This window comes from Salpingoeca rosetta (genome assembly GCF_000188695.1).
Source record: "Salpingoeca rosetta unplaced genomic scaffold supercont1.4, whole genome shotgun sequence".
NCBI lineage: Eukaryota > Choanoflagellata > Craspedida > Salpingoecidae > Salpingoeca > Salpingoeca rosetta.
The window spans coordinates 1840856-1857137 of record NW_004754930.1 but is presented as its reverse complement, the minus strand read 5'-3'; the positions used below and the strand labels follow the sequence as shown (position 1 = coordinate 1857137).

The 16282-nt window shown below is 55.5% G+C and overlaps 4 protein-coding genes across 4 annotated transcripts in view; 2 read left to right on the top strand and 2 right to left on the bottom strand.

Moving 5' to 3' along the window:
- The window catches only part of PTSG_11740 (uncharacterized protein), a gene marked incomplete at its 5' end in the record, with an annotated part of 10552 nt that extends 6925 nt beyond the window's left edge, over window positions 1-3627 (top strand). The window contains 11 exons of the mRNA XM_004997390.1: window positions 145-237; window positions 484-661; window positions 889-974; window positions 1323-1430; window positions 1591-1704; window positions 1864-1969; window positions 2126-2199; window positions 2457-2555; window positions 2804-2857; window positions 3030-3128; window positions 3284-3627. Coding sequence (XP_004997447.1) covers window positions 145-237; window positions 484-661; window positions 889-974; window positions 1323-1430; window positions 1591-1704; window positions 1864-1969; window positions 2126-2199; window positions 2457-2555; window positions 2804-2857; window positions 3030-3128; window positions 3284-3379 — 1107 coding nt within the window. The 3' untranslated portion in view covers window positions 3380-3627. The remainder of the gene's footprint in view (window positions 1-144; window positions 238-483; window positions 662-888; window positions 975-1322; window positions 1431-1590; window positions 1705-1863; window positions 1970-2125; window positions 2200-2456; window positions 2556-2803; window positions 2858-3029; window positions 3129-3283) is intronic.
- Window positions 3628-4054: 427 nt separating this feature from the next.
- On the bottom strand, window positions 4055-7000 carry PTSG_11739 (uncharacterized protein; the record flags this gene model as incomplete). The annotated part of the gene is made up of 5 exons (XM_004997389.1): window positions 4055-4869; window positions 5194-5362; window positions 5649-5748; window positions 5925-6450; window positions 6868-7000. 5 exons carry the CDS (start codon window positions 6998-7000, stop codon window positions 4055-4057), a joined length of 1743 nt encoding a protein of 580 aa, XP_004997446.1.
- A 940-nt stretch (window positions 7001-7940) lies between these two features.
- On the bottom strand, window positions 7941-12091 carry PTSG_11738 (uncharacterized protein). The gene is made up of 4 exons (XM_004997388.1): window positions 11432-12091; window positions 10396-11243; window positions 9077-10180; window positions 7941-8479 (listed from the first exon to the last, which is right to left on the bottom strand). Exons 1-4 carry the CDS (start codon window positions 11754-11756, stop codon window positions 7955-7957), a joined length of 2802 nt encoding a protein of 933 aa, XP_004997445.1. The 5' UTR covers window positions 11757-12091; the 3' UTR covers window positions 7941-7954.
- A 313-nt stretch (window positions 12092-12404) lies between these two features.
- PTSG_01469 (uncharacterized protein) overlaps window positions 12405-16282 on the top strand; it is a gene marked incomplete at both ends in the record, with an annotated part of 4933 nt that continues 1055 nt past the window's right edge. The window contains 10 exons of the mRNA XM_004997387.1: window positions 12405-12668; window positions 12808-12913; window positions 13058-13189; window positions 13359-13502; window positions 13761-13799; window positions 14113-14224; window positions 14439-14448; window positions 14592-14720; window positions 15048-15689; window positions 16027-16282. The exon at window positions 16027-16282 is cut by the window's right edge and continues 263 nt beyond it. Coding sequence (XP_004997444.1) covers window positions 12405-12668; window positions 12808-12913; window positions 13058-13189; window positions 13359-13502; window positions 13761-13799; window positions 14113-14224; window positions 14439-14448; window positions 14592-14720; window positions 15048-15689; window positions 16027-16282 — 1834 coding nt within the window. The remainder of the gene's footprint in view (window positions 12669-12807; window positions 12914-13057; window positions 13190-13358; window positions 13503-13760; window positions 13800-14112; window positions 14225-14438; window positions 14449-14591; window positions 14721-15047; window positions 15690-16026) is intronic.

Genomic DNA, 16282 nt, shown 5'->3' with positions numbered 1-16282 from the left:
CACCGACAGACGCGGAGGGAGACACAGACACACACACACACACACACACACACACACACACACACACACACACACACACACACACACACACACACACACACACACACACACACACACACATCCACCCTGCTTCTTGCTGTACAGTCCGCGTTTTCGACTTTTATCAACAAGCGGTCAAACAAACCTGCAGAGCTGATTGCTGGCTATCTTGACTCGTTCCTGCGCAAGGGCCTCAAGGTGTGTTGCGCCGCACTCGTTTTGCTATGCGTATGCTTTGCTCCACACACGCATACACACACATACATACATGCATACATACATACATACGCATGCGCGCACACGAACGAGCAAACCCACCAACCCATCAACCAATCAACCAACAAGCCTTCACATCCTCTGTCTTGTTTCCGCTTTCTCACCACTGACATCCATTGCACTGACGTTGGACGCTGTTCACGTGCGTGCGCGGCACCGCATCACCAGGGCAAGCGGGAGGACGAAGTCGAACGCACGTTCCAGCGCGTGCTTGATCTCTTCCGGTTTGTGCAAGGCAAGGACATGTTTGAGGCGTTTTACCAGGACAGCCTGAGCCGGCGCCTGCTGCACCAGAAGACGGCATCCACGGAATACGAGAAGCTCCTCGTCTCCAAGCTCAAGCTCGGTATGCGGCAGCGGGAAGCAAGAGTGGCATGTGGCTGTGGGTATGGCAGGGGGTGCGCTGGGTATGGATGTGTATGTATTTGGGCACATGTGTTTGTCTGCACGGAGCGTGATCTGTTCATCAACACACTTGCATTCACGCTTCGCAAACAACAACAACAACAACAACGACGACAACAACAACAACAACAACAACAACAACAACAACAACAACAACAACAACACCAGAATGTGGAGCCAACTTCACATCGCACTTGGAGGGAATGCTGAAGGACATTGACATCTCAGCTCAACTCAACGCAGACTTCAAGACTGTGCGTGTTTCCCACCTGCTCACACAAGTATTCTTGCGTGGTGTTGTGAATGGGGCCTGCTGTATGTGCGGCTGCAAGGGTGCTTTCCATTCGAGCTCCTGTAACCCTGTGATTTTGTTACTTGGGATGTTGACGACACTGCTACTGTCACGCGCGCGCGCACACACACACACACACACACACACACACTCACTCACTCACACACGCACGCACGCACGCACACAACGCAACACACACACACACACAACACACGCACACACAACACACGCACACACAACACACGCACACACAACACACGCACACACAACACACGCACTCACACACACACACACACACACATGTCAACAGCATCTGGAAGTGACTCGACAGCAGCCCAGCATGGAGCTGTATGTGAACGTTCTCACGACATCCAACTGGCCAACATACCCCAAAGTCAACGTCACCCTTCCGCCGGATGTCAGTCGCGCATATGCTACCGCCCCTGCTTGTTGCTGCTCTGCTTCTTCTTATACTTGACATCTTTGAGAAGCCCTACTCAACAACCAGGCGCCATTTTGCCACGGATTCCTCCACATGCAACCGTGTTTGATAATTCACGGCATGTCATTTCTCACAGGTTGTGCGCATGCAAGAGCTGTTCAGCCAGTTTTACTGCAACAAACACAAGAACCGCAAGCTGCAGTGGCAGCCGTCACAGGGGCAGTGCATCCTTGGCGCCTCCTTCCAACGCGTGCGGCCATTGGGTGTTTTGCTGTTGCTGTGTTCCGGTGTGCCTGTGCGCGTGTTTGTGTTCTTACTCCCGATCTGCTTCGTCGTACCTCTGTTTTGTTTCACTCGCCTGTTTGTTCTCCCACCTCACTTCACGCTGTTGTTCAAATCTTCACTACAGGGAAACAAAGAGTTGATTGTGTCCCTCTTCCAGGCCATTGTGTTGCTCCTCTTCAACGACAGCCAAAAGCTCACATGCAAGGAAATCCAGCAAGCCACAGGCATTGGTGCGTCGGGCTGGGCTGTCTTGTGCCGCGCTTGTTTTGCCACATGCGCATGTGAATTGGGTGCTCATACTCGCCTCACCACCGCCTCCTCCACCGCCCGCCAAACGCAAACGCACACAACCACGCACTTGTACGATCTCGTATGTTGCGCCACAGACATGCCCACACTCAAGCGGACGCTGCAATCGCTTGCGTGCGGGAAAATCAGAGTCCTTGCCAAGAGCCCGAAGGTAGGTGTGTGTGGGTGTGATTGGTGTGTGTGTGGGTGGGTGTGGGTGTGGGTGTGTGTGTGTGTGTGGGTGAGATTGGTGTGTGTGATTGGTGTGTGTGGGTGTATGGTTGTGTGTCTACCTGTCTGCCTGCCTATGTGTGTGTGTGTGTGCGCACGCTTGTGCTGGCCCACATTTGTGTCTGTGTTTGCATCCTGACAGTGCGCATGTGCATTTGAACCCTGATCATGCTGTGATGCGCGTGCGTGCGTGAGCAGGGCAAGGAGGTCGATGAGACGGACAAGTTTATTGTCAACTACAAGTTCTCCAACGAGAGGCGACGCGTGAAAATCAACCAAATCCAGATGAAACAGACGGTAGGAACCACGCACACTCGACGACAACGCAACCCTCACAAGAGTGTCTCATTGTTGTTCTTGCTCTTGTTCTTGTTCTTGTTGCTCTTGTTGTCACTGCTGCTGCCAGCTTGTGTGAAAACGTCATGCTGATGTCTCCCGGTCATTATTAGGCTCACCCTCGTGTCATGCCGCGATACTGTGTACATATGTGTACATGTCCATGTCTGTCCTTTGTAATGTGTCTGTGTGTCGACCAAAACTTGCAGCAAGCGGAAACCGATGCGACATCCGAGAAAGTGTTCCAGGATCGCGTGTTTGCGGTAAGCAACTCAGCACGCCTTCATCATCAACACCACCCCGCGCTCGCACACTGCACATACACATGCACTTGCACACGCACTTGCACTTGCACTTGCGCTTGCACATCTGCGCCGCTGTCACCCAACTTTCACAAGTCCCTCACCGCGTGTGCCTCGTGTTTCTTGCGAAAAGATTGATGCTGCGATTGTGCGAGTGATGAAAGCGAGAAAGACGCTGAAGCACAACTTTCTTCTCACGGAACTCTTCCAACAACTCAAGTTCCCTTGCAAGGCAAGCTTACATGTTGCCGCCGCGTCTTCGCGATGCATGCACGTACACGCAACAAACAAATACGCTCACTTGACTCACTCACTCACATTTACACACTTTACACACACTCACTCACTCACTCAACTCAACTCAACTCAACTCACTCACGCGCACAGCCGGTGGATATCAAGAAGCGAGTTGAGACGCTGATTGAGCGCGACTATTTGGAGCGTGATCCCAACGACCCGCAAACCTACAAATATCTGGCCTGACGATTCATGCACACACTCTCACACCGCCTCACTCATGTGGCCTGTTGGTTTATCTCGCTGCCAAAGACTTGTTTCGTCGATCTTCGCTGCCTTCGATGTCTCATCCCCCCGCCTCAGACTTGGTTGCTCTGAGCTGCACGTCAGCGTTGTTGGTGCACCATATGCTGCTCAGTGTGGCTGCTTGCCATGTGGTGTCATGTCACATGGTGATGTTCCTCCATTTATCAGATTAAACCATCGCAATGCACCGACTGCACGCACACGCACACGCGCAGTGTGCATGTATCGCACTGGAAGCAAAAACGAACAACGAGTGGCCAGCTGCATATCCGATTTCCTTCAAACACGCACACACACGTAGTGGACAAAACAGGACAGCCTTCCCAGAGTCAACGCAGAATGCCACCTCGGATTGGACAGGAGTCTTGTTTATGCCTTGAAATGACGTCCTCTTCCCTCAAACACCCCCCCCCCCCAACCACCCTCCATCCACACCTTTCCTGAATCAAACAATTACACTCTCAATAAAAATGAACAGGCTGCATTGTTGCACGACATTGCACATGCACATACACACATCTACACGACAATCACACAGGCACATGCACACTACAATCACACACGCGCGCGCCTTTTCACACACACACACACATGTACAAACAGACATGTGCCATATCACGCCTGGGCCGTCTTGCTCTGCACGCTACCGTCAGTCATGGACGGTGGAGAAGCGGAGCTGTGTGAGCTGCGAACCTTCTTCACCTTTGACTGCTTGCTCACCTTGAGCTTGTTGCCTCCACTACGTTCGCTGCCCGTGCTGGCGCCCGACTCCCGCCCGTTTTCGGCACTTTCCCCCCTGTCATGATGTGGGCCATCTTCCCTCTCAGCTGTCATGTTGACACCGCCATTCCTCGCACCATCGCTGTCGCCGCCGCCACCGCCGCCGCCACGGTGACGCTGTCCATTACCTCTGCCGTGCTTGTAGCTCCGTGTGCCTTCAGCCCTGCCTTCCCACATGGACACAAGCGTCGTGGCGGCATCCCGTGTGCTGCGCTGCAGCTGTGCCTCCTCATCTGTATCCTCACCACCACCGTCACCGTCACCGCCACCACTGCCACCACCACTGCCACTGCCGTTGCCACTCCCATCGTAGCCGTCATCACCATCCCCGTCGTCATCTTCGTTAAACGCGGGCTGTGCATTCTTGCGCCGAGGTCTGGTTTCAGCTCCAGACGCACCTTGGGACGTGTTGTTTCTGCCTGGTGGTGTTGTTGTTGGTGGTGATGGTGGTGGTGGTGAGTTTTCAGGATTTGCCCGAGTCTGCGGCGACCCTGTTCCGTTTGAAGAGCTGGATGGCGGCGGTGTCTCGTCCACGTGCATCTCGTTGTGTGCCGTTGGGCGCTTCTTGCAGTACAGCCGTTCATGTTTTCTTCTGTTGCTGCTGTTGTTGAAGGCAAAGTTGCAGTATTGGCACAGAAACGGTCTTTGCCCTGCATGCAAGCGTGGGGTTGAGCGCGGCATGTGGAATGGCATGCATGTGAGAGCAGGGAAGGGAGGAGGCACGCCGTACCAAGACAAGGTGGGGTGTAGGCGGTGCACAAGTCTTGGCGTGGTGTATGCAGCAGTGCAATAGGACAGCATTGCTTGCCATCACTCACACACACAAACTGAGAGAGTAACACGAGCCCACGTGGATTCCCTCCCCATCTCTACCCCCGTCTCTACCCTCAACAAGCACACATACACGCACACACGCACACACATACACACACGCACACGCACACACACGCATACACACGTGCACATGTGCGTACCTGTGTGGATGCGACGGTGACGGTGGAGGTTACTGCTGCAGCTGAAGCACTTGCCACACTTCTCGCAGGTGTACTTCTCTTTCTGTTGTGCTTGATTTGGCACGTGCATAACGGGCATAACTGCAAATGGATACTGCGCCGGCATGTATGAAGGGTGTGGCCCCGGTGCCTGCACCGTCAGGCAGAACAGTTAGCCGTCAGCACATCGGATTGCTGTCTGATTGAGACTTCAGATATGCACACGAGGGAGCACCCACGCACGCAACAATAACCCTGGCACTCGTGCGCGTGTACACATGCTCTGTCACGCACATATACATACACCTGCTCTTACACGCACACACATTCATGCATGCGCATTATCATACATGCATCCCATAAACACGCGCGTACCCATGACTCCACACATGCTAGCCACTGTTTCCAGGCATAGTGCCGTTGGCTGGGAAACGTACCACGCCAAAGAATGAGGACTGAAGCATCGCTGGGATGCTGTTGAACGTGAAAGGAATGACTGTTGGGTGGTGTGATTTGTTGCACACGTGTAATGCGATGCTGTGAGTACGTTGCGGCAACTGACAGCCAGTCTGACAACAGGCACCTCACCACACTACCCCCAAAGACGTAGAACGCAAGACGCCGCCCCCCCCCCCCTCTGCCGCTGCCGCATTCCCTTGACCAATATTGCAAAGATGCAAAGACAGGACGAAACACAAGCGTGCCACGCTTACGTCCGCCCGGCGCCGCCGTGTGCTGCTGGAAGAAGGGCGGGGCTTGCGTCTGGTCCTGAGGTACCGAAGACGAGAAAGAGCTTGGTGTTGTTGTTGGCGGTGGTGGTGTTGATGTGATGGATGAGGACTGCGGCCGATTCGAAGCTCCGGGTTGCGGGGTGGTGACACTGGTCGTGTGTTGCGCGCTGGTGGGTGCCCTGGTCGAAGGCGTCCCACTGCTCGCAAGGGCGGGTGGTTGAGACGACCCACCGTTGCCGCTGTTTGCTGGCTGTTGCTGTTGCTGGGATTGTTGCTGATGTTGTCGGAGTTGGGCCGCAATGTGACTTGGAACCTGCGACATCAGGTGTGGGTGCGCACTCAACAGGTTTGATATCTGAGTGAGGATGGCAGGGCTTCCTGCTGGTAACGTTGAGGGCGCAGTCTGTGGTTGGGACGCCCTTGCTGCAGTCGCGGTGCTGGCTGAGGTGCTGTTGCTTGAGATGCTTTGCACATACGCCTGTAGTAGTCTTGGAATAGCATGGGCGGGCTAAGCGAGTAAAGGACATGGCAGTGGTGGAGTGAGAACAGCGAAAGCCAAGGAGCCCAAGGAAAGAAGAGGAGGAGGAGGAGGCAACCACATTGAAACGAGGGTAAAGGTAAGGGTACAGCCAGGTAACCATGCAAATAAGTGAAGGGTTGCAGGCTTGCCGCAAAGTGCATGTGCACTCTGGAACAAGAGAAGAACACCATGTTGCTTCGATCGTTCCGTCGACAATGTGCCGTGCCCCTTTCATCGTGGGGGGGGGGGAGAGGAGGCTTGTGCCGAGACCATGACTTACAAGTTGAGGCGCTTGTAGAGATGACTGAGGCTGTCCTCCTCCTGTTGTATTTGAGGTGCCGGTTCCAGTGTTGTTAGCTCCCAGCGTGCCTGGGCCTTGTTGCTGCTGCTGTTGTTGCTGATCACCTTGTGGGTACATCTGCGCTAACAACTGGCGCTGGCCTTGCTGACCCGAGAAGGTGGGGGTAGATGAGGATGAGGTGGTCAGAGGGCCGGATGAGCGGGGCTGTTGATGTAAATGTGGCTGAACCGCAAACATGAGGGCCTGTAGCCAGGATGCATGGTGTGGGTGCATGAGGGTGCTTGGCGCCTGTTGCTGCTGTTCATGCACAGGCTGTTGCTGCTGCTGAACGAGGTGGCGTCCATCCTGTAGTGGAGGGGCAGTTGGTCTCGCAACACCGTATTGTTGTTGGTGTTGTTGTTGTTGTTGTTGTGCCTGAAACAAAGCATGCATGCTGAATGGAGGAGGCTGTAAAGGCTGAAGAACATGCTGTTGTGTTGCTTGCTGGTGTTGGTGTTGGTGTTGGTATTGTTGTTGTTGTGACTGCTGGGTCTGAGATCGACCTTGGCCCTGAATCAACATTGGGTGCTGGTGTTGGTTCTGTTGCAAAGCCGCAGATGCATGTTGTTGCTGTTGGTTGTGGCTGTGGTGGTGGTGGTGGCTGTGGTGGTGGTTGCCGGCAGAAAGGTGCATCATCATCTGCTGGACGCTGGGGTCCAGCTGTGGCATCACAAAGCCACTGTGCTGTTGCAGAGCAAACAAGCCCGCAAGCTGGCCGCCTGCCGTGGGTGGCGGTCGTGGTGCCGAGGTTTGTGTGGGTGGCGGCGGCTGTGGCGGATTTCGATCCATGTCTCGCGCTCTGCCGGCCCTGAGATACAAGGGGCTGAAAAAGCGAGCAGCTGGGGACTTTGTACGCGAAATGCACGGGCACACGCACGGGGTAAAGGCACAGGGGAGTGTTTGTGAGCAGAAATCTGGCTTGACCCAAACGCACGCAATAGCCACTAACAAGTGGGTCGGCGCTTGCTGCACGCAAACCAACCACCTCGGTGTTGCTGGTTGTGACTTTTGGTGGATGCAATACTTCAATCGGGCATGCGGCGTGCCTTCATGCCCGAGAGAACCTACATGAGCACAAAGCCAGCGCGTTTATTTGACAATAATAAATCAAGTCGTGAGTCGCACATCGCACGCATCACACATGTCACAACATCACACAGCACACATGAAGGTGACAGCCTCCGAGTCATAAAGAGCCTTGCGTCCTGACGCATGTGCACCCTTGCAAGCATCATCGTCCGCCTCAACGGCGCGACTGCTGTTGTCAGCACTGCCCGAGTCGCTGGTATGCTGCTCTCTGAGCGGCAGACCCACGCACATGGGGCCACTATGGTCATTACGCGTTTGTGGCGAAGCAACGCACCACACGTGGACGGCGCTCAGGAGCTCGTACGCCACGACAAGGACAAGGAAGAGGCCAAGCCACGTCACGAGCATACACAGCGGGGAGGCCAGCGTCGCAGGCAGGCTGCACTGGCCATGATAAAGCACAGTGTCTGCGCAGTGCAACCGCAATGACGCCCAGCCATGACCAGGAAGGAAGACAAGCGGCACGTTGTCTGCCTCTCCAATGCCAAGCGCGCGCAGCAAGGACAGGTCCCAGCAAAGCCCAATATCATCCGCGCCCTCAGCATGCTTCCCAAACGCGACCACGGAGATTCGGCCACCGATCCACACCTGCCAGTTGGGGGCGTGGGGGGCGGGGGTAAACAGCCGACAAGGCATGAGAGGAAGCACGAGCGCTGACACGAGTATGATGATGGACATGGTACAATCGATGCAGCAGCAGCGTGCGCGTCCAGGCACACACTGAGACAACAACAACTGAAACAACAACAACAACAACAACTGAGACGACGACAACAACAACAACAACAAACAACCAACAACAACAACCAACAACAACAACAACAACCAACAACAACTGAGACAACAATCAACTAACCAAGACCAGCCAGCATCATCATCATCAACAACAACAGCAGCAACAACAACAACTGGGACGACAACAACAACAACAACAACAACAACTGAGACGACGACAACAACAGCAACAACAACAACTGAGACGACGACAACAACAGCAACAACAACAACAACCAACAACAACAACAACAACAACAACAACAACAACAACAACAACAACAACAACAACAACAACAACAACAACAACAACAACAACAACAACAACAACAACAACAACAACAACAACTGAGGCAACAACAACCAACTAACCAAAACCAGCCAGCATCAACCACGCTTCACATAGCATACCTCAAGAGCAGGGCGTTGGCACCAAGACCGTCGGGCAGCAGCGCACTTGGAGCAAGAGGAAACACATAGCTGGCCATAGACGGCATCCGTGTCAGCATGATGACTGCCGCCTTCACGCAGCAGCGCGCACACGTCAGCCACAGACGCACCCAGGGGAAGCTGCGGACGCCAGTCCGACGAAGGCGACATGCATGTGTGCCAGCGCCCACGCCCGATCACACTGCCACCCCTGCCGTCAATGCTGTCGTCATTGCTGTTGCCACCACCGCTGCCACTGCTGTTACGACTTCTGCTGCTGCTGCTATTTCTGCTCTGGTGTTCGCTGGGGCGCGTCTCCGTCGTAGGGACACTGCCACCCGGTGGCGTGGTTGACAGCACAGTCGGTGCTGTGGTTGATGCCGGGTCCTGCACCCAGCTCGGGACAGGTGTGCTCCTGTGCTCTCGCAGCTGCCGCAACATCTCCTCGGCCGGCTGTGGAAGCAGGGCATCATTGTCTGCGCCGGGCAGCCCTGTTGCCGTCGCCGTCACCGTCGCCGTCGCCGACGTGGTGACAAACCCGCGCTCGAGCATACGCTGCTGCTGTCGAGACTGGTGGTGCTTCGCGTGCTCGTGCCCAACGGGGCCCTCCGCATTGTGCTGCTGTGTGCGCCCGTGCCTGCGCCCCTGTGGTGTGAGGTGGCCAGGGTGGCCGACTTTCGGCTGCTGCTGGCGTGGGTAGTGCTGTGGCAGGCCAGCCGCCTTGGTGAGTGCTGGCCCATTCACCACGGGGTTATTGGTGTTGTGGCGCGCAAGCAGCGAGGGAATGGGGGCGCTGTCGAAGGCGGCGTACTCGGGCGAGCTCAGGGGCAGGACTGGTTTCTGGTGTGCGATGCCGACGCGGTTGTGTTCCACATCAAAGTGGAGGACCAGGCCCTGCAGCACCGCAGCCCCCAGGATGACGCGATGGGAGGAGGAGGATACGCCAAGGCCGAGGCAGAAGATACCCCTGCCCTGCTGGTTGAGATATTGATGTCCGGACACGGTGATGGTGTACCCTTTCAGATGGATGGCGAGCGGTGGCCATTGTGTTGGATCCAACGATGCGCAGTACCCATTCCACACACTCTGTTGTATGTGGGTGCGTGTGTGCGTATGCGTGCGTGCATGCGTGCATGTGTGTGTGTGTTCGTGTGGTGGCAGCGGTGAGGGTAGCAAGAACCTGAATCGCGTGTCCAGACAAGACAAGTACAGCAACAACAGCAACCACTGAGAAAGAAACATGCATTTAGCACACACACACACACACACACACACACACACATGTATACATGCTCACTCACGCTGGGGATGGAGAGGCCATGAAGATCAAAGTGGCGCCTGAGCCCGTTAATCACCCGCTTGTACAGGTCTGCCGGCAACAGCAGAAACGTGGTACCCGTGTCAAAAATGGCGACGGTGGCGTGGTTTGCACTGAACACATCAACGTTGTCGTCCCACTCCAAAGGCCTGGTCTCCACGCCGCCTGAGCGCACGCGATGGCGCGAGGCGCGTCGGTGGCTGCTGCTGTGATAGCGGCTGGCGCGATCAGCAGCAGCGTGCGAGTGCTGGGCCCCCGTGGCGTGCGCGTGTGCGCCCATGGGTGTGAGGATGGTGACGCCGCTGAATCGAGCGGCGAGATAGATACCGTCGGCTACAAGGCGCATGTAGTGCATGTCGACACCGGAGCGCTGCCATTCGCGCCGGGAGATGTGGTGTGCTTTCTCCGTGGCCAGCCACAGATCACCTTGCGCACCACACAGCGCAAGCGCAAAGTCAGGGGTTCTGGAGGAGGTGGACTCCTGCTGTGTTGGTGAGTTGTTGCTGGCCTTGTCGCTGGCCTTGTTGTGGGTGTCTTCGTGATGCTGCTGCTGCTGTTGCTGTGCCTGTGGCGGGGACGGCGAAGATTGGTCATTGTCCTGCTGGGCAAATGCATGCATACTGGTCCGCCTCGGGTTGTACAGGAGACCCCAGATGCCGTCGTGGGCGCCCACATCGTGAAACAGGTCTGCAGATTCCGTGATTGTGGTGAAGCGTGCGCGCAACCTCGTGTCTCCAAACTGCACCACGTCCTCAGACACCACTCCAACCCAGGACCCTTTGTCGTAGCGGATGCTGTCCCTTTGTGTCGTTACATTCAAGGTACTAGACCCTGCATGCACGCACGTTTTGTGGTTGTTGTTGTTGTTGTTGTTGTTGTTGTTGGTGGTGGTGGTGGTATTGGTTTGAGTGTGAGATGGCTACTATCAAGCGTGTCGTTGCGTCTATCATTAGGCGGCAAGCAGACATTACACACGCGTGCACAGACGCAAGACCAGGCACGACATGGCGACAGCTGACCTGTAATCGGTGTCATGGCAAGGGCGGAGGACCCCGTATCCACAACAAGGCGCTTGCGTTGTGGAGGCGTGCCGACATAGGCTTCGGCCACGTATGCCACGAAGCTCTCATCACCACCGCTGGCTCGGTCCATCCGCTGTGTCCATGGCAATGCCTTGAGCTCCAGGTGCAACGCTGCCACGACAGCACGGTGGTAGAGCAGCCCACAAAGCACAGCAAGCAGCAGCGTTCGAACAGCGGCGTGGCAGCAACGCTGGCATAATCTTCTTTCCATGCTCTTGCTACATGGCATACAGCGGCTGCCTTGCAATTCAGATGCAGGCATCCTTTGTCTGGATGCGCTCAAAGTGTTTGGTTGGCTGGAAGGCTGTCGTACATGCACACCTGCGTCTTGCTCGCCTCTCTTGCCTGCCTGTCTCGCTGGCAGCAGCCTATTCAACTGGTCGAGCTGTGGCAGGTGGTCGGGAGAGTGTGATGAATACAAGATGCAGCAACAGCGAGCGAGCTCGAGACCTACAACCTGATCCTTGAGAGAGAAAAGGGAGAGAGACAAGCTGAGAGACAAGAGGGCGGGAATCCAATGATGTGCCAATGCACCTTCACCCACCAGAGAAAGTCGAGTGGAGGAACTGGGTGAGTGGCGGGCTGTGCTGGCGTGTTGTGTGTGGTTGCTGTGTTCGGGTGCGCGTTGCTTTGCTTGCATGCACAACAGACAAGAAGCAAGCAAGAAGCAAACAAACAAGCAAAAAAATACATCTTGTGGTGCAGTTCGCGGCCAATTCAGCAGCCAACGGGGGACCCTAGTGCCAAATTGGGAGTTTTGAGCACTGCTGTGGCATGCCAAGAACCGCTGTAGCTCGCGACGGCACATGTTGCAGCGCTGAATTGCACTTGCAAAGGCCCCCTCCAACCACCCGCCAACTCGCGCTTCCTTCTTGAAACGGCCATTTCCCACTGCACACCACCACCCAAAATGAGCACGACCTTGACGAGGCAATGTCCCCACGTCGCTTGCAGCTTCACTGAGGCCACCGGCAATGTCTCACGGCTGATCGACCACATCAAGGTCACACACGACCTCACCGAAATCCCATCCCTTCTGGCCTTGGTGCAAGTTGTCAACGTTGGTAGTGGTTCTGGTCCTCACCGCTGCGAGAAGTGCAACAAGACGTGCAGGTCTGTTCGACACCTCAAGGATCACATTCGAAAGTCAAAGGCGCATGAAGACGAGTACAAGGTACTTGCCCGCGCTTGCCTCTGTCCCCCCAATGCCTGTTTTATGTTGGCGCTGCCTCTGCTGGCACAGTCACACAACCTTGTTGTGCTCACAACTGGCACTCCTTTGCATGTTGCGTTGCATATGCTGTTCACAACAGACGAGGGACACGTTTGTTTGCGTGAACTGTGACTGTGGCGGGTTTCCGAGCTGCGCACAGCTTGTGGCACATATCCAAAGCAACCATCCTTCATACCATGAAACGGGTGCGTCCTTTGCCGCCTTTGACTGCTCTCGTGTTCTCGTTCATGTCACCCTGGTTTCTGTGTGCTTGTGTGTGTCGGGCCACATACATGCGCATCCGATGCACCCCTCCCACTCATTCACGCCCATCGCTGTGCTTGTGTCAGTGGTGGATATGCGCCATTTCAGAACCCTGAACGCCTTCGCGGCGTGGCTGCTCGATGAACAGGAGACGACATATGCGTCCTACACGAATGAGCCATGGACTGATCTCAAGCGGAGGACACCAACAACCTGGGGTGCGCTGCATTGTTGTTTTAGGGTGCTGTGACCTTCGTTTGCCTGTATCTTGATGTTCCTTTTTTTTTTTTTGTTTCCCCAATGTGCATGCACTCACGTGTTGGATGTATCGGCGTGTACTCGCGGTGAACCGACGCAGAGGCACCAAATCCGTTGGGTACTGTCCAGCTCGGTGTGTCGTGACGCTGCCTGAGTGTGGCCGAGTGCGGGCTGAGCTGTTCAAGGAGCACACTCATAGCCTGAGTGTCCTTGGCATCCCAATACCGGATGAGGTGAGGCTTTGGATCCGGCCAGCACCTCGCTTGCACGGTGGTGTGCTCCTGAATTCACCTGCATGAGCGCGGCACTCCCGTCACTCCTTCTGTGTCTCTGTGCACGTGTGCATGGTTTGATTCGAACAGTTTACAGCCAGCATGCACACCCTCGCCCGAGGGAAGCACGGCGCGGGCTATGCATTAGAAGAAGGCATCACCAACAACCGCAGGACGTGTGTGTACGCGAAAAAACTGTTGCAGCGAGACAGCAACGTCAACGGCAGCAGCGCGCGCACTTCGCCCCACTAATGCTGAGGCGGAAACGCCGCTGAGCCCGACAGCGCAGACCACAGAGGTTCGTTCCGCAAAAACCAACCGCACAAGTGTTACACCCACCTGCACTCTGCACAGAGGTTGTGGTTGATAGACTCGCCACCACACATCGCGCGCACACATACAAACATGAACACACACACACACACACTCTCTCACTCTCTCTCACCCACACACACACACTCTCTCTCACTCTCACGCACACACACACACACTCTCTCTCTCTCTCACCCACACACACACACACACACACACTCTCTCTCTCACCCACACACACACACACACACCCTCTCTCTCACCCGCACACACACACACTCTCTCTCTCACGCAACCAGCACCGCGCCATAACGAGAAGCTGGGCCGCAATCACACCCGGTGGATGAGCAAGGAAGTGATGGTCGTTGTTGGTGTTAGCAAACCGCAGACCCTCGACCGCAGCTACATCAGGTTCGAGCTAGGGTCACGGTGCTTGCGTCATCTCATCAGCCCATGTCTTGTTTTCTGTTTGCCCCCTTGTTCGCGATCGTGGCTGCCTTGTGGTCATCTCCGCCTTAACGTCCAACACATCCATTGCCAGACTTCATGGCAACTAGCTTCTTGACGACAAGCTGGTCAACTTCTGGCTGGTGCGTCTCCAGCGCACGTCTGACTTCGCCACCAGCTCCTACGATGTAGGTGTGTGGCTTGGGCGGGGGGGGCTTGTACTGTCTGGCTCCTGCTTGTGCTTTCATGCGTGCGTGTGTGTGTGTGTGTGTGTGTGTGTGTGTGTGTGTGTGTGTGTGTGTGCCACATGCCCTCGCTTCGTAATATGCAGGTCTTGGCTTCCAACCGACCGCGGTCGCCCACAACTCATCCCATCGACTGTGTCACATTCTGTGTTGGCGGTACAGGGGGTCGACAGCCTGATATGCTGGGCGAAGCGAGAAGCTCCATCCAACAAACGGTTTGGATTATCCCGTAGACATCTGCTGGTGATTCGAGATTGAATCAACGAGGATGGCGAGCCGCGTTGGTTGTCTGTGAGTGGCTTGCCTGTGCGCTGTGCATGACAGCCTGCGCTGCCTCTTGTTGGAGCTTTTCCAATCCACACCCTCACGCTGTGTGTGCGTGTGTGTGTGTGTGTGTGTGTGTGTGTGTGTGTGTGTGTGTGTCTGTGTGTGTGTGTGTGCAGCGCCCAATGGTACCTGGCCATCGTGGGCTTTCTTTTTGAATGAAACCGCCCACCACTGTGGTGAGTAGGGCGGGAGATGTCTTGCCGGCACTGCCACAGCTGGAGTACCTTCCTCTCTCACACGTGAGCCAGCGCGACCAAGTCCCCATTCCTCTTCCATTCACGCCGCTGTATCATGCCAATGACTCAAACAACGATGGCACTGGTAGCGATGATGGTGGTGGTGGTAATGGTAGTTTGGATCACGGCAGCAGCGCTGTGCACGATGGTGCGGTGTCGTCGGGAACAGCGACACCGCCATCAGCGATTTGCAACTCGTCGTCACAGACATCCACGTCGCTTGCACACCTTCCGGCATCGCTCTCCCTGCCACCTCCCCCATCAAACGAGGACACGAATACCACCAGCGCCAGCATTGACAACAGCAGTGGCAACAGCGGTAGCGGTAGTGGTGGGCATGAGGCAAACCAACTGCTGCTGTCGACGGTTGTTGGACAGGCGGAGCAGCGTCTTCCTGTTCGCTCATATTGGCAGACACACGACCACCTGTGGTCCTTCCACGACATCCGCTCTGTCGTCACGTCTGACCTTGCCATCTTTGGCGATGGCGAGAAGCCCGTGCCGGCCATCAGCCTGAAGCTGCGGGAGGACGGACAGTCAATCAACGTGCTCACTGGCATGGATCTCTGGCTGGACAACCTCATGTGCAACGTCCCAGAGATTATGATGTGCTACCACACGGTGCGTGAGTTTGTGTGTGTGTGTGTGTGAGAGAGAGTTTGTGTTCGCTTGTGTGTGTGTATTTGTGTTTGTTTGTTTGTGTGTGTGTGTATGTGTTTATGTGTTTGCTTGTTTTCTGTTTGTTGCTTGCTTGCTTGCTTGCTTGCTTGCGTGTCTGTGTTGCTAATTGTCCCACGCGCGTCCTCATCTTCCACTCCCAACACGCACGCACACACACACACACACACAACCAACACATCATTCACACCCACACACAAATACACAACCAACACATCACGCCCAACCACCACAACACAACACGGCCCAATTACATCCCCCCCCTCCACCGCCAACACAGAACGGTGCTGTGTCACGCTACGAGACAATCACAACAGAGGACCTGCCCGAGATGAGCGGGTTTGATCCAGAGGCCGTTGTGGCCATTGCGCAATCCATGAAGACCTTCCTCAACAAGAACTGCACGGAGGAAGGACACACCTACTGGCTGTACAAGGGCGAGGATGACGACATTGTGCGGCTGTACGACTTCACCGCCCTCATTGAGCAATCGCGGTCCTTGTCCACAGACCCAAACTCAAACGTGACCAACCCGT

Excerpts from the sequence above, each read along its gene's own strand:
- PTSG_11738 (XM_004997388.1), bottom strand. The coding sequence starts at position 11,756 with ATGCCTGCATCTGAATTGCAAGGCAGCCGCTGTATGCCATGTAGCAAG. Across the intron at positions 10,181-10,395 it reads ATGGCCTCTCCATCCCCAGC|AGTGTGTGGAATGGGTACTG; the intron begins GTGAGTGAGCAT and ends CACATACAACAG. Across the intron at positions 8,480-9,076 it reads GCCAACGCCCTGCTCTTGAG|GTGTGGATCGGTGGCCGAAT; the intron begins GTATGCTATGTG and ends CCCAACTGGCAG.